Source organism: Pipistrellus kuhlii, unplaced genomic scaffold (assembly GCF_014108245.1).
Source record: "Pipistrellus kuhlii isolate mPipKuh1 unplaced genomic scaffold, mPipKuh1.p scaffold_m20_p_8, whole genome shotgun sequence".
In the NCBI taxonomy this organism is placed as follows: domain Eukaryota; kingdom Metazoa; phylum Chordata; class Mammalia; order Chiroptera; family Vespertilionidae; genus Pipistrellus; species Pipistrellus kuhlii.
This window is the reverse complement of record NW_023425584.1, coordinates 45296722-45322024: the sequence shown is the minus strand read 5'-3', so window position 1 is coordinate 45322024 and position 25303 is coordinate 45296722. Positions and strand designations below refer to the sequence as shown.

The following is a 25303-nucleotide window of genomic DNA, read 5'->3' as shown; positions in this document are numbered from 1 at the left end:
ATCTTGGAAGAAGAATGTCATGCCAAATTATCTTTATGTGTTCATGAATAATGTTCTAACAAGGATGGTTAGAGAGATGAGTATAAAGGGCATTTCTAATGGAAAGAATGAAAGTAATATTCATCTTGGCAAAACATTTTAACGCCTCGACAAGATGCTATCTGTCCTTGCTGGTAAATTAGGTGCATTTAAGTTAGCATCCCCTGTAGCTATCTGCTATTTTGCAAAATAAACTAAAAGAGAACAAATATACCTTTCAGGATTTAGAACTCCCTCATATGACCATAAAATAATTGCAGGGAAAATGCCATTTAACCCAGAGTTCTCAGTATATTAACCGGGCGGATTGGTTTTGAATATAAAAGTGGTATAGGCAGGCAGGTAGTTATAGTCTCTACTCACCTTTAATTCTTAGCTTTAGATTGAACTCTAGAGTAACTGACATTTTTGCTGTTGATGTTTCCTCAATGCAGAATTTTAAAGTGGGATATTAGGTCTTTAGTGTGAAGATACGTCGGTACTAAACCAGGAAACATTGGTAGTGACATTTGGACACGAAACATTGGAAAACTAAAAAAAATAAGCAACTGTGAAGGTGATCATGGAAATCAAAGAGGAAGGCACGTCAGAAGAAGGCCAGCACTTCCTTCCCACACCCCAGGCAAATGAGAGTGGGGACTTCCACCTGACAAGTAAGTATGTGCGTGCTCCTTCTTGGAACTCTCTGACAATGCGCATTGGGTTGACCAACCACACAGAAACTGGGGTTCTAACAAGTGGCCTAAGGTTAACAAAATGTTTTCCCTTTGCACTGCTTCTTTTGTTGTTGTGATTCTATGAAATGCTTCTTGCCTTTTATCATCATATATGAGATTGATGAGAGTCCATGAAACTGTTAAATATCAAATGGTAGAATCAAAGTTGCTGAATGTGCATTAAGACACTAACTAATACGTCTTAAGTACCCCTTCTATTCATCATTTGTATAATCTCATGTGGAATCATTTTTCAGAACATAGACATTTTCTCTTTAACACCAAGGACTAAGTGGAAAGCTTTAGGGTGAAATGGTTGCACGGCTGTCATTGACCTATATGAGAGCACAAAGTCCCAAAGAGAGAGCAAGCTTGGAGACTGGGGCAAGATTTACATCTGAACATTACAATCAGGATTTGTGCTACTCCCATAATTAAAATCGTTGGAAGACCTATATGTTTTTCTCCCATGTTCAAAATTCTAGGGTTCAGGTTTTATTGTTTAGCATGAATTGTGTCCTTTCTTTCTTTTCTTTTCAGATGGTTCTTATTGCCCAGTTATTGACACTGGCAAACATATGCCTAACCTCTCACTTAATTTACATTATAAAAATAATCCTTAGAAAATGGTATTGGTTGGCTGCATTTTTTGAGAAATTGGGTTGTCAGAGCTTATAGCAGATTTAATTGTTAATAACCTTTTAAAAAAATATACACTATTCAAAATGCACAAAGGCCTACCTAATGATTGTCACTTTAGCCTCTCTTGGAAAGTCTAAAATTGTTAACCATAGCATTGTTAAATGAAAGAGGGAAGAAAAATAAAATGGTTACCATGCAAAACCTGTGAACTCTATAAATAACCAAATGGATGATTTTTATATGGAGAGGTGGTTCTAATAGCATATTAGTGACCAGAAGCTATTAAATTTAAATAGTGTTTGATGAATCCACCAGTAAAAATAAAGAAGAAAAGGATTTGTATAATATTCTTACATTACTGCCAAATGGTTTACTTGTCCATAGCTTAGTTTTGCCTCTTTGGCCACCATGAGAGCTAACAAATGGCATCCCAGGCCTCATCCACTCTTGTTTAGGGAGCCGCTGTGCTGTGTGTGGTCTTCAGGTATCTGCCTGCCATTCTCACTCATCACAGCCTGGTCTTCCCACCTTTAATCATTAGATGTTCCCGTTTCCTTAACTTTCTTCTCAGACTTACTTTCTCTTCTACTGCGTCTTAAATCATTGAGCCATGTTATTAGGTTTTGTAAAAAACTCCAGCAAGAGAAATAGAGGCATTTAATGGAATGTTGATTTGAGCTATCAGTAAGCTGGCAGAATAACCACCAGCATAATATCCTTCATAACCTAAGTAGAGATATCCTTTTAATTAGTAATTCACTGTGTATAGCAGGTTGGAGTGGTTTGAAAGAAAATTCTATATGGAAGAGTGCCTTGGAGAGGTTGTCCTTTTTTGAAAGTTCCAATCTGTCTCCATGCATTTTAAAGAAACAGACACAGTGGAAAACGTTTCATATTTGTAGCACCTTAAAAAATTTGAGATTCTTTATGGCTATGGAGCTAAATAGCTCAAATTTTTAATTATATCTAGTTCTGTTTCAAATATTATGTCTTCCCCTGAGAACCCACTGCTTATAAATCTAATCAACTGACTTTATTTATTCTGACAACTAATATTTTAATATATTCCAGGCATGGTGAAACATAGTAATATTAAATGACATATTTTTGATAATGTTGATAATGACTTAAATATCTTTAATCTGAATTCTTACCTATTATTTATAGGTATTCAGAAGACGCCAAATGAACCACAGTTGGAATTCATCCTTGGTAAGAAACTTCATGTGATTTATATCAATAAATATAATAATTTGTATATAAAGTTTGAAAGTTGTAGGTACATTGCTTATATCCTTATACATTTTATAATCTTTTATGAACAATGTTCTAAAAGGTAAATGCTAGTTTCCCTATTTTTACACAAAGAATCTGAGCTGAGGACTAGGTCACTTCACTACCCCAAGGACATAGAGATTAGTGATGACAAAGCTGGGCCTTTCAACCAAGTCTGGCATCCACAAATATGATGCCCAGAACTCACTCTCATGCAGTGACTGGATTTTGTATGTCTGGAAATTGGTATGTCTACTTATTTACTCCTTTGGCCTACCTAATGTAGAGTTTTTCTATATTTTCCTTTATGCTCCTTTCAGTCTCACTCACCAAAACTACCTCCTCATTATTCCACCTTGAAAATGGGATGATGTTTTATTTTGTGGTATAATTTTTTGAGAAAATAACTATTTATAATTTTTTGTTTTAATAGTTTGTTTGCCTTTTAATAGGCTTAATTTTTAGAGTGATTTTAGGTTCACTGCAAAATTTAATAAAAGGTGTAAGGATTTCTCATGTACTCCCACCTCCACAAATTCATAGCCTCCCTCATTTTTAACATCCCTTGCCAGAGTGGTACATTTGTTATGGTTGATGCACCTACCATGACATATCATCATTACCCAAAGTCCGTAGGTTGCATTAGGATTCTATTTTGGCATTGCACATTCTATGGGTTTCCATTATTATAGTATTATATAGAGTATTTTCACTGCCCTAAGAATCCTCTGTGCTCTACCTATTCATCCGTCCCTCTCCTAAATCCTGGCAACAACTAATCTTTTTATTGTCTTCATAGTTTTGCCTTTTCAGAAGGTCAGATAGTTGGAATCATAAAGTATATAGCTCTTTCAGATTGCCTTTTTTCTCTTAATTATATTGCTGTTAAGTTTTCTCTACATCTTCTCATGGCTTGGTAGCTCATTCCTTTTTTGCACTGAATAATAGTCTATTTTCTGGAGGTACCACAGTTTATCCATTTGCCTACTGAAGGACATCTTGGTTTCTTCCCAGTTTTGGCAGCTATGAATAAAAGTTCTGTAAATATCTTGTGCAAGTTTCTGTATACACATAACTTTCAACTTCTTTATGCAAATGCCAAGGAGTTCAATTAATGGATCAAATGGTAAGAACATATTTAAGTTTTGTAAGAAATTGTCAAACTCTCTTCCAAAATGGATGTACCATTTTGCATTCCCAGTGATGTGTAATAGTTCCTGTTGTTCCATAGCTTCACCTGAATTTATTGTTATCAGTATTCCTGATTTTGGTGTAATTTATTTTTTAACATTTCATTTTTATTACATATGTAGCTAAAAGGTGCTGTAGGTTAAGGATTCTAGGATTTTTCTTTCTCAAATGTTGAGAAACAGAGATGTGAAAATTCAAGAAACATCTGTGGTAATATCAACAAAGTTATACATTCCCGCCCCCCCCCCCCCCCCTAGAGTTTTCAGATATAGAACCAATTCATTTTCAGAAAGGGTGCTGAGGAGCAAAATAAGCATAGCACCTCTTGACTCACTGATAGTAACTCTCACTACTTGAGCCTTCATCTAGCCATATTTTATTTTTAATGAAAAAAATAATTATTTTACATTTTTTGATAGGACTTCTGAAAAATAAAAATTTGTTTGAATTATTTGGTGCATTTAAAAACATAGATATAAGCCTTCTTATTTGCATCCTGGAGAACAGGGGTAATCTGAAGGAGGCAGAAGCTGTTGGGGTAGAGGAAGATTGATAAACCTGTTGGCCAACTTTCAAGAGACAGCATGTCTGGGCCAAGTACCTGTCTTCTATTTGAATTTAAGTGATCTGTCCTGTTCAAAGACCAGTCAAGTGCAGTAGCAATGCTGTTGTCACTTAAATTTCTGGCTTTAGATCATAGATCTGAAAGAGGAGAAGCTGCAGGAAATGATTCATGATTGACCTTCCATTAAAAACAAATCAAATATTTTTTTTATGTTTATTTAAAAAGTACATTAGATTTCTTAACAATAGATAATTTTATCTTATCACAGGACAAGAAATGCCTGATGATTAAACAAAAGAAGGTTATTTAGAGTCTTCAGGTGATTGAATTGTTGATCTTGAAAGATAAATTCCCCAAACTTATCTTTACATCTCTTAGCATGTTAAGATCCTTGATGTTTTTATTTCTTAAAAAAAAAAAAAATTAAACTACTCTTTCAAGGATACTATATGTTTTAGCGTATATTCTTATCACTTTTTTCTTTGTTTTCTTAATTCCACAAATTGTCAACATTTCACTTGTAGTTAACTTCATTCATAAGGAATAATGAGAGTAATAAATTCTTAAATATTTTTATCATTATTGAAGAATGTACATATTTATTTAATTAGAAAGCATAGTGTCTTAAAATAAAAATAAAATATTTTATAAAAATAGGATAAACAAGGTAGGAGCTTTTTCCACTTAATTTTTCTTTCTTTTTTTTTAAATATATATTTTATTGATTTTTTACAGAGAGAAAGAGAGAGGGATAGAGAGTTAGAAACATCAATGAAAGAGAATCATTGATCTGCTCCTCCTGCACACCCGCTACTGGGGATGTGCCCTCAACCAAGGTACATGCTCTTGACCAGAATCGAACCCAGGACCTTTCAGTCCTCAGGCCGACGCTCTATCCACTGAGCCAAACTGGTTTCGGCTCCACTTAATTTTTCAAAAATTTTTGATATTTGATTCTTGAGTTTTTATGAAAGTATTCAAATAAATTGGGAATTCCAATGGCTTTGTGTTTTTACATTTAGAAAACAGCTACACTTATTTTGTTAGGTGTCTATTGCCTTGAATAAGTAATTTTCTATGGAGGATTTGTTTCTGCCTTGTTGGTATGCCACTATAAAATCACTATATCTTGCTGAAGTTCCTCTGCTATGTCTTTATTCAGCTAAATGAGGTAGGAGATGCTCAGTCAATTGAGCAAGCTAATTGACTAAAAATATCTTGCTATCACAAAATAAGCATGTACTGAAAAAATGAGTATCTCATGTCTTTTGTCAACTGTATATCTCATGGTTGGCTGCCTTTAAATTAAATAATTCACTCTTACAACTGCAAATCTGCTTCCACATTTCTTTCGTTGTTTCATTTGAGTGTATTGAAACCATTTTTATGTTCACAAAGGGAGAAATAATTAAAAACCCCGGAGAATGCTTATTTTGTTTATGGCTTAATAAAATTGTTTTCATTTCAACAAAGCTGGCATTTAAGAAGAGTGATCATTTCTTAAGATCTGGGTACTTGAATCTAATGTTGAAAATGTATAGAGAAGACTAATATTGACAATAAGATAAAAGAAATTTCTATGAATTATTTAAGTTTATCCCAGTGTCAATAAAAAGCTTATAAGAATGTGTTTCATATTTTATATGGACATCATATATGTCATAATTTCAAAACAATAAGGCTAATGCGTTTAGTGGTTAAAATTCAATTTTATCACAGCATGTCAATGACAAGATATCCTTAGGTAGGTTACTTCAAATATTAGAGTAGCTTTAGTAAGGAGAGGTTATCTTCTGTGGTTGTTAAGGCTTTGTCCAAGAAAACACTGATTCCAAGTGTTCTATTCTCCTCTGGATTGCATATTAGATTATGCGTAGTAATTTTGGATTTTGGATATAGAGCCCTTTTATCCCTAAACTAGAGGCCCTGATGTATGAAATTTGTGCAAGGGGCTTGGCCCTGCCACCATGGTAGCCACCTCTGCCTTGGCCCTGCTGCTGCAGCCCCTGTCTCTGCAGCTTTTGTTATTATAGAGGTCCAGTTAGAAACAAAGTCATGTCAATCATGTGATCAGTTTTCTGTCTTCAGAATTTGAAAATGTGTATAAGAATATGCCCGAGTTGATAAGCAGCACCAAACAGTCTCATCTATTTACAGACACAGCTTTTATAGCTTGCTAGTCTAGTGCCTTTGTTAACCTATATGTCAGGTCCATTTATACTTTATGAATCAGTCATAGTTTTATATGTTTCTTGGAGAGAGAAAATCTTAGGAGGCCAAACTTACTGATTTTCCCATGTCCACACTTCTACTTCTGAGGGTCTGTGTTCTATAAATGATCATAAAGCTCTGACTTGTTTAGAACTCCAGAGGGAGAGTGGAAGATTTTAGTACATCTTCTTCAGTATTTTCCACCTCTACATGATATGCAGGGCCAGGTAAAGGGAATACCAAGCACAAAGGTATATTTTTATATTTAATGTATTGATAAAAAAAATATTGCTTCATACAAGCTGCTAGAAAATATTCAAGAGATAAGAGAAACAACTACTAAGAATTAGACAAGCCCTTGGCTGGCCCTATTTTGTTGTCTATTATAAATTTATTATCATGTTCTTGATTCTTTATACTTTCCTTAGGAAAACTTGCATTCCACTAAACAATAGTTTTGTTCCAACATCGCTTACCTCCTTACAAACAGGAAGCAATGTTTTTCTCACCACAACTCTGCAGGGTGATAACATTAAAAATAAGGAACATTTTATTGAGAGCTTATTTACTCACCAAACATTGTTCTAAATAATTTGCATAGGTTAAATACTTTAATTTTCATGATGAGATAATTGCTCTATTATCATCCTTATTTTACAGGAAAAGAAACTTAGACATGAATAGGTAAGGTAACTTAGCCCTAAATTTGAACCTTGAGACCTCAGTATAGGGCAAGCTCTCCCATATTATCTCAAAAGATAAAAAATCTAAGATTCCTAATGGTCCACTTTCCAGATATGGAAATTGAGTGACAGAATCCACATTGAGTTGTTTCTGATTCGAAAGCTCCTGCTTTTAACCATCAGCCTGTATACCCTCCTTATTGAGTCCCACTTCCAAGGGATTTCCAGGAGCTGGTAAGACAAACAACTGTAAGGCCAGGCAGATTGCAATCCGAGCAAAATAACAGCATAAGCCAAGAACTATAGAAGGACTGCACAAACAGTGATTAAATATAACAGAGGCACTGGAAATAATATCTCATAGGAAGTGGCCTTTGGACCAGGTCTGGAAGGATGAACAGGGTTTCATTTGATTTGAGAAGGAGCATAGGGACAGCTCAGGCAAAGGGAGTAGCTAAATGCATGAAACAAAATCCTAGAGCTCATTTTCCAAGTTGATGCATTTAATACTCATTTATATTTCCCTCTTTATTACTTCTAATCCCACTCTAAGAAGAAATTAAGTCTCTAGAAATCCTCTTGCAGTATTTTATAATTGTTACATACATATTAGGAATTTGTTTTAAAATTCTAAATGAACACAAGTCTTTTAAACATTGTTTTACTGCTAGCAAATTGTTTTTAGGTATCAGAAAGAACTCATTGAGTCTTACTGGCACTGGGGATATGAAACTCAGAGAAAGCTCTGGCTGTGCTGAGCTGTACCCTGCAGAATTCTGCTGGCTGTGCTCCTGAAAATTGCATACCTCTGCAGACTTTTCACACACAAGAATCATCCCAGTGCATCTGCCTTGATCTGTCTTAGTCTTGACTGTCTGTTGGTACCTGTGGGGCTTTGGTTCCAGGACCCCCTTGGATACAAAAAACCATGAATGCTCAAGTCCCTTATGTGAAATGGTGCAGAACAATGCATACAACTGGATCTCTGCAAATTCCAGGCCCCAAAATGGGAAATACTGTTTTCCATCTGAAGTTGGTTGAATCTAAAGATACAAACTCCTTATATGGAGGACAGACTGTACTTTTTAGGAGATATTTTCCAAAACAACCATTTATTGACAACACAACAATAAAAGTAATAGACAACGAATAGATATGTATTTGCATTTCAGGCTCAGATTTCAGTTTTATAATCTGTGTGGGGAGGCACTGTAGCTCATCTGCTAAAGAGAGGAGTGTAAAACCTATTGCTAGGATTTGAATTTTGTCTTTGTTACTACCTAGCTTTGTGGCCTTAGAAATATAACACAATATTTATGCAATTGTTTCTGACTTGGCTTTCTTATCTGTAAAATGGGAAGGATATCAGTACCGTATTTTCCGGCGTATAAGACGACCTTTGAAAAGAAAAAAAGCCTGCTCAGATTGGCCAGAGTCAGAGAGGCAGTCTATTAAAAAAAGAACTGGTGTTGCCTCGGAAGTGGGGAGTAGTCTTAAACAGCGAATATAGGCCTAAACCTATGTTTTAACTGTAAAAAATTAGGGGGTCGTCTTATACGCCGGAAAATACGGTATTTAACTAAAGTTCTTGTTAGGATTGAATGAGTCAATATTCATAAAACTCGTATTTGACATGCAATTAATGATTGTTTAACCTTTATTGTTTTGAATATAGTGTTGGATGAATCACTTCATCACAGTGAATATTTCCTGAAGCAGGGGGTGTTGGTGTTGCATTTTTGTGCATAATACCACTTAGGGAGAGGTTTTAGGCTACACCCTTTTCACTTTTTATCTCTGCTCCTCCAACAGACTTCCAGCTATTCATGTTCACAGATGAATTCAGTCATTTGCCCAAGGGCATGAGGCCAGTTAGTGGATTATTAAAAGTACAGGAATGGGAAAGGGCAGACAATAAAAAGTTATCTAAGACCTGCATAATGTTTTTGTAATCCTGAAATAATTAGAGATTTTATTGAAAGAAGAGAAAAATGAACCAATTAGAGGGTCTTAACAGATCTGTCATGTGGCTAGTGGCTTCTGGGGACTGAAGATGAAATGTGTGCGATGGTTGGAATGTTCTTATTGACATTGATCTAAATTCCAGCTTGGCTTTCTTCAGGAGGTTCAGATATCAGTAATAAATAAGAAGTACATGAGATAGCAAACTTCTCTTCTTTTTGCCACTACTGTATCATTTAACTGAATTTTTGCTGTGATAAAATATATTTACTCTTCTTATCAAATTTCTTTCTGAGTAATATATCATAGAAGCTTTTAATAAAGGGGGTCTTTGATCAGGTTTAACGTCATAGGCCTACATTGGTCATTCCACATAGGTTTAACAAATTATTTGTTAGATTTTATTTTTTTGTATATTCACCTTCTAACGTCTTTATTTGTGTCTTTCATCCATGATCAACATGCTCCATCCAGTTTCTTTCTCTTTCTGTGTTATTCACCTAATTACACTCTTCCCTCCACTGTCTCATTACTGGGAGCGGCTGGTCGTTGATCAGGTCTACCTTTGCAGCATCTGTTGCTATGGATGAGTAATTGAGGGATCAGGCTTTGTTCATTAGGTGGCTTTGCTTTGTGTAAGGTTATGATGCTGCTGCTGTCTGTGGGGCTGAAATTTGTCAGTCAGCCCTCTTGTGGAGCAGATGGTATCCGAATGTACCCTATTTGGAACCATGCCATGGGGAAGAGAAGCGACCTAGTGGAATGGAGCTCAGAATTCAAAAAAAGAAACCCTTCTCTTTTCCATCGTACAAAAGCCCAAAGGTGTCTTGCTCGGACTTTGACCATTTGCAGCTGGCAAAGGAGGTGCTGTCTCCATTTCACAACAAAGATACTGACTCTCAGAAGGGTTAAGTCAGTGGTGGTCAAAATCATTAGGCAACAGAGCCAAATGTCAATAGTACAACGATTGAAATTTCTTTTGAGAGTCGAAAACCAACTCTGTGCATGGGCCATGAAGTTTCAATCACACTGTGCATGTGCTCCTGCATGTGGTATTTGGTGGAAGAGCCACACTTAAGGGACCAAAGAGCCGCATGTGGCTTGTGAGCTGTAGTTTGCCGACCGCTGGGTTAAGTGACTTGCCTGCAGTTGAATGCTTTGCCTGGTAGGAGAAAGCCCCAAACTTTCAAGTGCTATGCCCCTTACTCCTGCATGACCTCTTACTTTATCAATGACACAGATTGCTCTTAGCCATTATCTGTAGTGGTGAGGGGGCATGAGTCAGTTTGAGAAGAAAAAAATATCCCAGGTCAAAACTTGTGCCATTCAGAATGTAGGTTTTATCCCAATCCTAAAAAAAACCAAAAACAAACAAACAAACAAAATCTTAAACACAATCTCGCTCTAAACAATTCCAACATAAATGTTAAATAACAAGTATGAGCCTTTGTCTCCAAAATTGGTGACTTGCCCTCATTTTCCCTTGGAGCTCTCTGCTCCCATTTTCAGCTGGCTAGTAGATATCTCCACCAGCTGAGCTAGGAGTTATTTTAGATAGTTAAACCTGATTTTTTAAATTCTCATTCCTGCCCTTTAAAACATTTTTATGCCCCCTTGATACCCATCTGTAAAATAAATCATCACCCATTCAGTTACACAAATCCCCAAACTATTAGTGTTTTTCAATTCTTCCGTTCCCCAAACTTTACATTAAGCTCATCATGTCCTATAATTTCCATGTTGAAAAAACATTTTGAAGTTGAATGTCTCTCTCCATTGCCACCACTATCCTTCAATTCTAAGCCACTATGAGCTCTTACCAGGGCTGATTAGGAAAAGTCAGGGAGGTCCTCATAGGTCTCCTTGCTTCTGCTCTTGCCCCTGCATCTTCTTCCTGCCAGTAGACCCAGAACAATCTTTTAAAAATGTAAATGTGATTACTTTACTGCCCTAGATAAAATCCTCCATTGGCTTCTATTTCACTTAGAATAAAATTGAAACACCTTGCCACATTCCACAAGGATCTTGAGCATCCATTCTCACCTTGCCTGTGCTAATCTTTTGACTCAGCAACCTCACTGGTCTTTTTGCTTCTCAAATAGGCCAAAGCTCTGAGTCTTTGCATTGCTGCCTCCACCTTCCAAGCTTAAAGTTACCTCATCAGAGAAGGTTTCCCTGATGGTCCTCTAAAATTCTCTATTAAATCATCCTGTTTAAAATTCTCACTAAGTTATTTTTTTAAATTTCATGTCCCACAAGATTATAAGCTCCATAAAATAAGGAACTTGTGTTCTTGTTCATTGCTATGAAACTGTCACCTAGAATCATGTTGGGCACATGTAGACAGTCCATAAATATCCATGAACTGAATGCATACATGGGTGCCTTTGCTATGTTCTGCTCATGTTTGTTTACTAAATAAATTTATATATGTAGCTCTACCTTTGAAACATTTCATAATTATTATTAAACAGTGGTTTGTAAAAGCAATTAATTTTAAATTTCTCAAGAAATCCAATTGTTTAACCATTGATATTTTATTGTTAGTAAATTATTTTAGGAAATATAGAGCTTTACTGCCCTTGGGGTTCTTTTAGAGCCGTGGTCGGCAAACTGCGGCTCTTGAGTCACATGCGGCTCTTTGGCCCCTTGAATGTGGCTCTTCCACAAAATACCTGGGAAAGTCTGTGTTGAAGAAGTGGCATTAGAAGAAGTTTAAATTTAAAAATTTTGGCTCTCAAAAGAAATTTCAATTGTTGTACTGTTGATATTTGGCTCTGTTGACTAATGAGTTTGCTGACCACTGTTTTAGAGAAAACTGATGAGTCAGTCATAGGCAGAACTGAACAAATGAATTCTGTAACTAGACTGGATAGCTGACAATTGCTTGCCTGTGTAGAAGTCTCCACCTAAAATTCTTCACAAAATCACTTTAAGATGTCTGTATTATGACAGCATCAGGAAGCAGCAATCTTTTATGGAGATGTTCTTATGAACATACATATACACATAGAAAAGTAGCATAGCAGATAACTAAAATAGTAGAAATCAACTGGGTCCAGAGATTTGAAGTCACATTTTAGCCTACACATGTAACCCTGAGAGAAGGCAGTACAAGGGCAGTGTTTTAGAGCATGGGCAGAGTGCCATCCTGAGAGTGTTTGAATCCTGATTCTGCTACTGGCTACCTGTGCAACTCTGAACAATTTATCTTTATGGGGTTGTTTTGTGGATTGAATGAGGTAGTGCACTTCATTAATAAAGCACTAAGAATAATGCTAGAGGCATACATGACCTCTTAATGCTGTTATTCTAATTTCTATCTTGGATAAATCCCTTACTTTCTCAGAAACTCTGATTCCTTATCAGTAAGTTGTTGATAATTGCTATTTCATAGGGCATTTGAACTAATTTATATGAAAGTGAGAAATACTTTATTAATACATTGTTAGGAATTTAATAGATCTTTTTTCCCACACACACATTCAATTGGATCTTCACAAACACTCAGTGGGAATAACTATAATTATGGTCCCCATTTCCAGAGGAGGATACTGAGATTCCAACATGAATTTAAAGTCACCCAGTCAGGACTGCAGTCTCTGACTCTGATCCTTTGGGTATTTACTACACAGAGCAAGGAAGAATTGCCATGGGGACATAGAAGGTGTCTCATCTTCTTTCCTTATCTAGTTTACCACATGTCCTGGAAGAGCTGAGAAGATGGTTTTTCTTTCTTGTAATTTGGGTAGTATACTCTACTTCTCCTTCTATCTGAAACTTCCTGTATAGCTAGGGCTCTGAAGCATTTTCCATTCACCCAGCAGGCGCTCTGCTGAGCTTTAGTTCTGAACTGCTCTCCTTGGAGATCCTGAATATTCTGAGACATGTTCTTTGTTCCCTTCAAACTCTGATTCTCATAGAACCACTTTTTCCCACTTTCAAGTTATCTGATCTACACTGTTTAGACATAGTGTTAAACTCATAGCTTTTGCTCTAACTATTAGACCCTTTGTGTCCTCCAGCTAGACCACATTTGTCTTCTCACCTCCAGACTCACTTGTCTTCCCCCTCTTGTCTCAGGCCTCCTAGATCTTTAGTCATATCTAGCTTTAGCTTATCTATACCAACCTTATTTCATTTCCTGTGAGTCAACAATCTTATGAAGGAAGGAATGACTGTCCTAAAGCCCTCTGCTGAACATGAATATTGAGATTTTTCTCTTTTCTACAGGAAAGTCACATACATGATTGACTCTAAAGACTCAAGAAAAACAGGAGTTATCTTTTTTGGGCTCTTCAAAATTTGTCTGCCCCCAAAGAATGTTTTAGATGGAGACAATAAAATGAGAAGCTGATTATTCTATCAGAATCTTCAGTTCTCCTATTCTTTCCTTTCCCCCTTATTTCCTACTCTTTCTATATATGGCTTTAATTTAATACTTCCAATTGACTTGGTAAAATATTTGGCATTAGAAGGACAGCAATTTCATAGAAACATTTAATAATTCCACATATAATTACTAAGCCCAATACGTTTACAGGAGAAAAGTTAAAGAAATTTTAAAAATTATCTTAATTTAAGAACTATCTTCTAACATTTAAGCTCCTATGAAATTTGTCTAAAACATTTTAGTTTGGGGAAGCATGTCTAAAAATTGCTTCAGGCAGGTTTGAGTGGAATGCAGACCACGAGTCTGTGTGTTACTCGTGAAGTCATCCAGGTTAAATAACTGCTTTCTGAATTGCTTACTACTTCCTGCCCAGACAAGTGGACCTTAGCTTCCTTCAATAGAGAATCAACTCCTGAAGGCAATATTCCAGGGTCCTATTTCCTTTATTAGTATTCTTTCTCAAACTCCCAAACACTTTCTGGACACCATTTTGTGTCCTCAATTGGAGTTCAACAGCTCTGAGCACAGATCTCTTAGTCATCTACCTTTGGAGACTTGGGTCCTGACTTTCCTGCCACCAGTAATGTAATTATTATCTCCACTCACCACACTGGCCTCATTTTTATGTATAGAATAAGGTGACCAGATGTCCTGCTTTTGGCGGGACAGTCCCAATTTTTAACAATTTGTCCTGCATTCTGCGGCATTTTAAAAAAGTTTATTTAAAAAAATCGGGACTTTTTTTTTTTTTTTTAAGTCTGCATCCCGCGGCATTTTAAAGAAGATTCTTTCCAAAAATTGGGACTTTTTTAAAACGCCGCGGGACGTGGGACAAATTGTAAAAAAATCGAGCCTGTCCTGCCAAAAGCGGGACATCTGGTCACCTTAGTTTAGAAGTAAATCTGGGAAGTAGCCACTTCCCACTCACTGATCCACCACTGATGTGCTCTATGCCTGTCCTGAACAGAAATCCTGAACAGGAATCCTATTATCTCTGGTGTTAAACTGGTAGTTCTGGAAAAACGTTCTCCTCTTGGCCTTTGAGTAGATAAAAGGCTTACGGTTGTTTCCTGTGTTTCTTCTTCTTACTTCTGCAATCCTACTTCAGACACAACAGATTTCCATTTACGGACTTGCCAGATATTTCTTTTAGTATTCAGAGGGACCAGCTTCCACTCTTGGAATAACGTTTTCATTTTTTTCTGAAGCAGCACATATGCTCCTGTTGAAAAGAATAGCAGAAAGCAGCAAGCACTTGTTTTTGAAGTGGAACGTGGATTTGGAGCTCACACACAAAGGGCCAGCTCTGTACACAGAGCTGGGCGGGGACACCAGACCAGTGTGAGGTTTACTGCATTGAGCATGGGATATCAGCATCAGGAGAGACACAAACATAGACTTGTTTTGAATTCAGTGGCTTGGGGACGGAGTCTCAGCCAACTAGGTAACATTCATGAAAATAGGGCAAAATAGAAATTGCTTAGGCTTGACACTAGAGAAGCTGAGGGAGCCTGGACAAGCTGGAGAATGGGAATCTTCTGGTACTGACAATAGTGATTTAGACCAAATTTGTTGTTTTCACATGCAAATATGCAGTCTTCTGTGCAACTGGCATCTTCATTGCTCCTGAAAAGAGCAGTTCCCCGGTGCACCACTGTTCCAGGCCCAGGTTCCTTTTTTCTCTCCCTCTAGATTCTTCAATGATGCAGAAACTGGCAAATGACACTAAGGATTTATAATATCCCAACTAAAGAAGTGAATGTCATCTTCTCAGCCACTTTATGTAAAAGGCCAACATGTTTTTATTTAACATACCCAGATCCATATAAAATATGGTGGCATATTTTCATATTGTCTTGTTATGGGGTTGGGAGCAAAGTAGCACATTTTATTTGAGGTCCTATTTCTCTTTTCCTAAGTCTAGCTAACCACATCAAAGAAATCAGTTTAATTTACAAGTAAATCCATTGAAATGAAATTTAGGAGCAGTGGTGCTCAAATCTCAATGTAGCAAGAATTTGAAAGCATTATTTCTGTAACAAAATCTCTTCAATTTCTTCTTGCAAATTATTACTGATACTCCTCAATAGCTCTGTCTCCCAGTTTCTCTCTATGGCATCAGTCTCATCTTTTCCTCAAGTTTTACTTGAATTCTATTATCCGAGTATTGGCAGTCTTAAAATTCTTATTACATAGTGAAATCACCACTGACCACACATAGGACCAGATGGGATAGAATGATGTTACTGACAAAATTTTAACACAGACTGCTGAATACTGAACTATTGGTAAAAACAAAACAAACAAAACATAAATAATAGCCTTTATTTTTAGCCATATGTTGTGATCTACAAATATGACTACTATTTAGTTAAAAATATGGATATGGAACTAAGGGACCCATGAGGCAGCAATAGGCACATTTTTGTTCTGGACGTGAGCTAACACAAGCAAAGTGTAAGCCTAATGCCACGTGGTAGATAGTAAGTGTTCAGTGAAATGTGCTTCCTGCTCCACATCTCAATATTCTGTGCAAGCTTCATGTATAATCTTAAATGAGAGAAACCTTAATATCTGTATGATAGTGCCCTGGTCAGTGTGGCTCATTTGGTTGAATGTTGTCCTGTGCACCAGAGGATTACAGGTTGGGTTTCATTCCCAGTCAGGGCACTTGCCCAGGTTGTGGGTTTGGTCCTGGATGGAGTGTGTATGAGGAATTGATGTGTCTCTCTGACACAAATGTTTCTCCCCCCCCCCCTCTTTCAAATAAAATCTAAAAAATAAAATAACTTGCATAAGAGAGACTTTGCCTTTTCTTCACAGCAGAGTTCTTCTAAAAATTTAGAAAAAAGTTTTATGATATTAACATTTTATTGTGATCATATAGAAGCAAAAAAATCTAGCATTATTTGAATATGTGTAAGGAATTCTTTCGTCAGGATGGCTTTATTTTTTATTTATTCAGTCTCTCTGTGTGTTTGAGTTTGTGTATGCTCCTGGACACTTAAAATTAATGGTGTTTGTTCAAGATATGTGAGTAAATTTCTTTTACCCTAATTTTGAATTTGGGATATTAACACTTTGAATTTAATGCCTAAAAATAAAATAAAAAAGAAAGAAAGAGCCCTAACTGGTTTGGTTTAGTGGATAGAGCATCAGTCTGCAGACTGAAGGGTCCTGGAGTCAATTCCTGTCAAGAGCATGTACCTTGATTGCAGACTGAATCCCTGGTAAGGGGTGTGCAGCAGCCAGCCGATTAATGTTTCTAACTCTTTATCCTTCTCCTTTCCTCTCTGTAAAAATCAATAAAATGTGTTAAAAACAAAACATTTCCAAATTTTAAATTATTTTTTCCACACAACTTTTATACATTTTTTTATTTTTTCAAAAAAAAATATTGCTTATGTTGGCAGCTACGCAGGGTTCACAAACTATTTAGGGAAGTGTGTCTTAACTAAAATCTCCCACACAGTAGTTAAGAAAAATAATGACACATTTTTTAAAATTTCTATAAAGGCTTAAAAATGGTTATTAACTGAAGGAAGAAGTTGTGGTTTGTTAAGAAAGATGTATTTCTGACCTCAGCAGCCAAGTCTTATGAATATGCAAGTGATGACTTCTATAATCTCACCTTTCAGACTGATGAGAAAAACATGTAAGACAGAATGTTTGAAATAGCAGAGAACATGAAGGAATAATACCAAATCAGAAAAATTATAGAAAATAGGCTTGGTCAGTTGAAATTAAGCTAAAATGAACAAGGAGGGCAAAGTATGACATTCAGCTCAATCAATTAGAGATGTACAGATTCTGCAGAGAATACAGAATGAAATGGAAGGATATAAATGAATGACTATAAGTTAGCTAAGCCTGCTCGATCTATGGCCACATTTTTTTAAGAAATAGCCTTAAGAAAATATTTAAGAGGGAATCGTGTTCCTAACTACTCTTAAAATTCTCATTGCGTGGATGTTAGGATGAAGCAGGAACACTGTGTATGCAGTCGTTTTACTACACACAAACGAATTATCAGACATTGCAGTGCCCTGGGACTGAATCCACTCAGGGGATATGAACTGTCAAGGTTGAGATCCTAGTCTTCAGAAGATTAAAATTCCTGAGAAAAAGGAATAGAAAAACAACACCAAAACAAAGGCAGAATACATTTTATAAAGGAAAACATTTTAAAATGGCAAAATAAGTCAAGAGAAGGGCTATCAGGCTTTTTACGGACTACATATATCTTTTAATATATGGTATACATTGATTTAATCTAGATATAATCACTGGACTGGTATACAATGGTAACTGGGAAACCATATAATGAAGTCCTGTAATTTATTGGATTGGAAACATAACCCAAATTGGTATGTCAATTGATCAGTGGCATCTAATTTTCTGAAGTACAAGGAACAGGACATATATGTGACTTTTTAAAAAAAAATTTTTTTTTTATCAACCTGACCAAACGTTAAGAATTTGAAAAGTAAAGAAAAAACTATTTTCTAGGCTGGAAGGGGCTTACCCACCCCACAGGCTTAGGGAAGTGGCTGCTTCTCTTGGTGGTGGGAGGAGAGGACTGATGAGTTGAGGGAGCCTGGAACCAGATGTCTATTTCCTGCCAGCCCTGTTTGCATCAGGCTACTTTTCTATTCAGTATGTCTTCAGTCCTCTGTACCTTGTCCTTCGTTGCTCTTGAGGAACATGGATTCATGACTTGTTTTTTCTCCAGGAAGGTCTTTAAAGGGTATAAAAGGTGTGCTTCCATCATGCTATATTGGGATCGATCTGTACCATTTATTTTTAATTATAAGAAAAACAAGCTTTGCTAGAATTAACAGTTTCCTTTTTGATGAAGGGAGTATACAGAGCAGAGGAGCAAGTATTTCTCTGATCCCTTGGGATACTGCAGTCTTAAGATAATACAGTCCTACGGGCTATTACCCACAGAGCCAAAGTAACTTCCTAGCTAACCCCATGCTTAGCGGGGAAGCTGACCACTTACATGTAGCACATCTGAGGCAGACAGAAGACAAAGCTTTCTGCTATTTATGGCTTCTCATTTGGAAGTGCCTAGTCAGAAGTGAAATGAACCAATGTGAGTGTGCCCATCTGTTTGCATAGAAGGTGGTATATTCATGATACCTATGATTGCTGAATTCAACAAATAATCCAATAAAGGGTTTTTCTATTTCCCTTACTTATTGATATGAAAACAAGAAGTTACAAAAGTCACAGGAATATATCCTATATAATAAAGGGATGATATGTAAATTAATCCTCATGCCATCACAAGATGGCTGTGCCCACAGCAGAGGTGGAGTTCTTGTAACATAAGATGGCTGTGCCCACAGTGGAGGCAGGGTTGCCATAACGAGTGATCAGCAGAGACCTGAGGCTGCATGGCACTGGACTGGGTTGGGGGATCTGACGCTGCACCCCCTGCCCAGCGGGGCTTCACAGGGAATCTCAGGCTGTGCCTCCTGGTGCCAGGCTGGGGGGCCTGAGGCCGCACCCCCCTCCTGGTGGGGCTTGACCGGGGACCTCAGGCCATGCCCCCAACCCAGCATGCATGGGGGGACTTGAGGCTGTACCCCCAATCTGGCAGTGCTTGATGGGGAACCTGAGGCTGTGCCCCCCTACCTACTGGGCTTGACCGGGTGGAGCCAGCCAGGTCTGGATCTCGCCCAATGGCACACATAGGTGGGCGGGGACTTCACTCTGGGTCCCATGGCACACCCCAAACTCTGACAGGAGATTTTCATATACATTTTAGTAATTTTTTTTTCATCTTTGACACTTCTATTAGAGAGAAAGGGCAAATAGCAATATTAAAATATTTCCTCTCATTAATTCCCTTTTAATGTGCATGAATTTCGTGCACTGGGCCACTAGTGTGTGTGTGTGTGTGTGTGTGTGTGTGTGTGTGTGTGGTAGAGGCCTGACACCCAAAATTTGTGTGTGGGCATAGTCCCTAGACCTGGCCTGTGATTAGGGCCACCTTTCCTGGCTGCTTCCAGCCAACTCCGTCCCCACTGCCACCCACCCCAGGTCCCTGTTCACCACTGGGAGATTGGAGCCTGATGGCTGGGGGAAGGGAATAAGAGGTTGGCTATACTCACCTGCTCACCGGCCCCACCCCTGCTTCTGGTTACCCTCTGTGTGGGGAGACTGAGAGGGAGGGGGCCTTGGCCTGGCACCACGCATGCCCCCCCCTCCCACTCCCAGTTCCCAGTTTGCTTGAGTGATCGAAGTCTGCTGGCCAGGGAAAGGGACCAAGGGTTGATCAGTGCCCCTCATAGTGACTGGTTGTTCTGCCATTAGGGTCAAATTGCATATTATCATTTTATTGTATAGAATAGAGGCCTGGTGCATGGGTGGGGCCAGTTGCTTCCCTGATTGGAGCCCTGGATTGAGGTGGGAGTCCCTGTTGGGGGGCTGTGTTAGACAAGGTGAGGGGCTGTGAGAGTTCTGGTCTCTGGCCATTCTGGTTGTTCCCCTGTTTTGGTCACTGGGCTTTTATTATATAGGATATATACTGTTTGTGAACATATGTAATAGTAATAAAATGCTTTTATTGAAAAACAATAAGGTTACACAAAATCTGGACCAGTATGGGATAACTTGAGCACATGATTTTTATAAGAATATTGGATAGAGCCCTGGCCAGTGTGCCTCAATTGGTCGAGCATCTTCCCATGCACTAAGAAGTCACTGGTTCAATTCCTGGTCAGGGCAGTTTCCTGGGTTGCAAGGTCATGCAGGAGACAGCCAATCATTTATCTTTCTCTCTCTCCCCTCCCTTCCTTTCTCTTTAAAAGAAATTAATTTTAGTGGGTAATAAAATCAATTTTGTGTCAATGTACAACTATATTCATATTAATTTAGGGTGCCTATTATGTACCTACATTCCACATACTTGACTTCATATAATATTTATAACAAATCTACAAAATTTTAAAGATAAAAATACAGAGGCTGAGATAGAGAGCTATTTATCCAAAGGCATATAGCTATTTAGGCTAGATCCAGATCTCAAATACAATTTTATCTCAAGTAGAAAAAAGAATTCCTTTGTTCTATATATGTCATTTAGAGTATGTGTGGTTTTCTCCTCTAAGCTGAACTTTCCTTTGGCTAATTGAAGAACAGAATTGTTGAGATGTGGAGACACTCACTAAAGTGCTGCTCTCATCTCCTCTTCTTGTGACCATTGCTTTTTCTTTTTCTTTTTTTGTATTAATACTAATAAGCAGGAACTTTGTTAGATGTCACTATTATTGAATGGCAAGAAGAGAGATGAAATAGATCAAAGCAAGAACAATGAGCTGACTTCCCAGACGACCGAGTTCTGAAGGGGAAAGAGATGGTTGCTCGGTGTCAAAGGGAACTCAGGCTGCCCTGGGGTGTCACAGCACTGCCGGTGTGCAAGCCTGAGGCAGGTCCCTCTTATTTGTGCATTCCACATCCAGGCAGGCCTTAGGACTCCTAGAATTTGGCCAGTGCTGCGTATTCAAGGGCACCTGAAAGAACACATGCATTCCACTTCAAATTGATTATTGCTGGGACTGAGCTCTTGGCGTGATTTAGAAATGATGGGTGAATGAAACTAACGGCCCATCTATAAAAACAGTGTTTTTATGTTGACCGAATAGTAACTCTATATGAACCTGAAAGATCCTGCCCTTCACCTTCTGGACTCTCAAATATTTGAAAGATTGGGCAAAAGGTGATCAGTGCTCTCTTCCTAAGCATTCAGGGAGTACGTACCTTTAAGCATCCAGAACAGAGGTTGGCACTCCTGTTTTTTTTTTTGTGTGTGTGTGTGTTTTTTTTTTTTTTTTTTTTACCAAATCTAGTCACAGATGTATTTTGTGTGGCTCTGAATGTTTTAGCGCTTATCATGACTAGGATTTCAAGCTTTGGACAAATCCTCAAACAAAGCTGCAATGGGCTTTCATTCCTTCAGGCTGTGATTTTGAGTAGATAGTGGTCCCCTCTTCCCTCGCAGCCTATGCTTTCTGCTTTCCAGTTGGCTCAATGCCTGGCTCTTCCCTGAGATATTGAAGCTCCATTTGTTTACTGAGGATTCCCTTCTAGGAGAGTGGGAACCTCCTGGCTCCTGTACAGGTCTGAGCTAGGGACACTTATGGGCATCTAACAATCACTAACAATAGAAAGTAAACCCTCACATCGTTAGTAATTATAGCAGTTAACAGGAAAAATAGTCTCTTGTAGCATTTTTATTTTTCCTAAAGAAATGCTTCAAATTATACTTTAAAAAAAAGTTACTAATTACTTCTATTTTGTTATTTTTTTCCCCTTTTCAGAAAAAAAAAAAAGTTAATTCAGTGGACACAAGCACATTCAAATCTCAACCTGTCAGCATCCTGTGTATTTTCACTCGTCTGGGTTCTGAGAATACTTTTAAATAGCTCAGACCAAAACAACACCAGTAAAAAGGCCTAAATTAAAGTAAAAATGATGTACTGATGAAAAATCGATTGCATTGATTCATCACTACCCATTTGATTAAAGAATTCTTAAATAAACAAAAAAAAAAACAATGGAAGCAGGCCATTTTTTCGGGTCACTCTGATAGCAGAATTTTGGTTGGGTTATGGACAATGGTAAGTATGGCTGGCAGATTAATAGAACATTGTTTTCTTCCTGCAACAGAGCTTTCAGGCTCCTTATTGGCTACTGTGTAATTCCTGTGGTTAGATTTTACTGTGCCCCTGTGAGTTATCTCTTCATGAAGCAATGCAGTTTGCTCAACACTTATCATCCCTCACCTCTCAATACATGTAGTTTCAGTATATGTACGCTAGTAGGTTAATGGCTGGTGTGGATTTCACTTTAAGAAATGTAATGACTCATGTAATGGGTTTGATATTTACAAAGAAATATTAGGCCTAGTGATGGGTTTTATGGGGTTGTCTGAATGTGAGTCAATAAAAAAACGAATTTTCAGTATAACACAACAATAAATATTGGTAAATGTTGGCATTAATACTAATAAGTATTAGTATAATAATATTAGTGGACTTTATTTTGCATGGAAAAGGAAATCTATTCATAAGAAGGGTATGATTTCTTCCTCACCTCCACCCTGAGAAATAGACATTTGAGGAAACTGAGTGTCTAAGAGTTTGGGACTTAGTGGCACACACCTAGGAAATAGGGAATCTGGGGTACAGCTCAGGAATTCTGACCCATCTGAGGGTTCTTGCATGACATCTTGCTGCACACACATTAAGGAACAGTAATTTTGGCTGTTGAGAAGAGAGATATGTGTACCCCAAGATTATGACTTGAGTTGTTTTCTGTACTTGTTTTTAGTTATCCTAATATATAAAGAGCCAGGGTCTGTAATGTCCAAAATGACTGACCGAGTGACCAAACGCCAGACTGCACATGCAGCAGGCTCGGGTGGGTGGGGACTGGTGAGCAGGCTAACCTGCTGATCTCCCTGTCCCTCCTGGGTGGTGGGCACCACGGTGATGACTCAGTACTAACTGCCGCCTCCAAGGCAAGTGTGATGTGATTGGTTGAGGGTCCTGCCATCGCCATTGATCACCCTGCAGAGGGAAGGCCAGGCCACTGGTTGGGGGGGCTCCACGATTGCCCCAAAGAGGGAGGCCCAGGCTATCCCGCCAGTAACAGTGGGCGGGGCCTCCCTCTGCAGGATGATCAATCACGGGGCTCCTGGACTGCGAGTGGGTGCAGGCCAGGCTGAAGGACACCCTCCCGCACTGAGTACATGAATTTCATGCACCAGGCCTCTAGTAAAATATAAAGAAACACAAAATCCCATTATTGCTTTTACTCATCAGTATTGGGGGATCTGAAATTTTGTTTGGACAGAACATTGCGGTTGAGTGGAGCTTTTCTCTGTTTTTATGAGGTGTGAGTCTGAGAGTGTCTCTGATAAAACGGAGAACAGCTGCTCACTTCTGGGAAATAACCACAGCTCACACTCACCCCTGATAAGAAATCACCAAAGTAGTAACTTACTTTGAGCAAAAGTGTCATAAGGTAGCGACAAGGCTAGGAGCAGAAAGAGTGTGAGATGCATGTGTTGGAAACAAATTGACCTCAGCTTTAAAATCCAAAAACAGATATATGTTGGTATCAGTTAGAGAAGAGAGAGAGAGGAAGAGAGAGAGAGAGAGAGAGAGAGAGAGAGAGAGAGAGAGAGAGAGAGAGAGAGAGAGAGAGAAAGAGAGCGAGCTATATGTTGTGAGCAGAAAAGGGAGTGATAAATTAAACACTCTCGTAAGGCAAGTGGAGGAAATGATCAAAATAACCACCAAAGAACAGTACAGTCTAAATCTAACCTTTTTCCCCCTTCCGGCGATATGTTGACATTGTTGAAAAACCTCACATCAGTACTTTATAAAACTGTAGATCTCTTGGGTTGAGCAACAAAGAATCCTGGTAATAGGCCTTCCAGAGAGCAGTGCTGTTGTGTGGGAGAGGAATGCAGGATGTCAGGAAAGGAAAGGAAGCTAACAAAGCTAACAGTCCATGATGTAAGCAAGTGATGAGAGCCTGGTAATGTAAACGTGAGCATGTGATATTCCCACGCTACTCGTTCTTCATGTGCAAAACCGAAGTAATTCAAAGCACCATTTTGAGGAGTAAAGAGATCAATACCAAAATGCCTCAAAAATAGTGAGCGCTACATGAACTGCAGCTTTTGTTCTTTCCACTCATGCTTCCCTAACCGACAGCATGGTTTAAATTAGGAAAATGATGACCAAATACCATACAGGAGTGAAAAGATCTCCAAGTCTGGCAGGAAGGAGTTAACTGGGGTACCTAGAGGAAAACCTGGCCTGTTTTCTTCCAAAGCTCCTGCTACTCCCATTCTGCAGTTACAAAATGAGGTGATCTGTAAGCCATTGAAAGGTGATAATGACCTTTGCTTTCAAGTTTCAAAGTTAAGCCTTAGTTCCTTTGTTGCAGTAGTTTAATAAACCCATCCCTCCTTCTCTTCTTCTGCTGGTCTGAGGCATGGGGTAGGCATGCTATAGAGCCCAGCCCCCCCCCCCCTACCCCCCATGAACCCAGGACCAGGGCTGCTTTTCCATTTCCCCATCACTGCTCCAGCCTGCATCTCCCCATCATCAGAGCCTAACTTGAGCCCCTTCTGGTGAGGAAACTGCATCATACTTCAAGATGCAACAGTCTGTAGTAAAATCATTGTTTTCAAGCCAAGGGAGGAAACACAGTTGCAAAAGAATCCTTTTAGTTTTCTTGATCAAATTACAGGCATGATATGTGGGAGGAGAAAATATTCCAGTAAATATGGTATAGCGATGAGAGTCTGTAATATGAACCTGGTGTCTCAAAGGAAAGTTCTTACATTTGTGGCCCCTGGGCAGAAATTTAACCCATCTTTACTCCACATTTCTCCCTCCCAGACTTGGCTGGAATCCCAGACAGAGGGCTGTGTTTTTTCTTTCTCTCTCTCTCTCCCTTTTTTTTTTTTTTTTTTTTTTTTTACCCCTCCTCTGCCTTTCTCTTGTGGCTTGTGCTGCTGTCCGGCTGGCCTCTCCACTGTGTCTGTCCCTGTGCACGACTATCGGAGGCCAGCTAGCTCTAGGCAATAGCCAGGTAA

The 25303-nt window shown here is 38.4% G+C and overlaps 1 protein-coding gene across 3 annotated transcripts in view; it reads left to right on the top strand.

Annotated features, from left to right (window-relative positions):
• INPP4B (inositol polyphosphate-4-phosphatase type II B) overlaps positions 1-25303 on the top strand; it is a 560042-nt gene that overhangs the window by 274648 nt on the left and 260091 nt on the right. For all 3 annotated transcript variants that reach the window (XM_045576851.1, XM_045576850.1, XM_036423483.2), the window contains 2 exons: positions 474-692; positions 2565-2609. In XM_045576851.1, the coding sequence (XP_045432807.1) occupies positions 602-692; positions 2565-2609 (136 nt within the window). In that variant the 5' untranslated portion in view covers positions 474-601. The remainder of the gene's footprint in view (positions 1-473; positions 693-2564; positions 2610-25303) is intronic.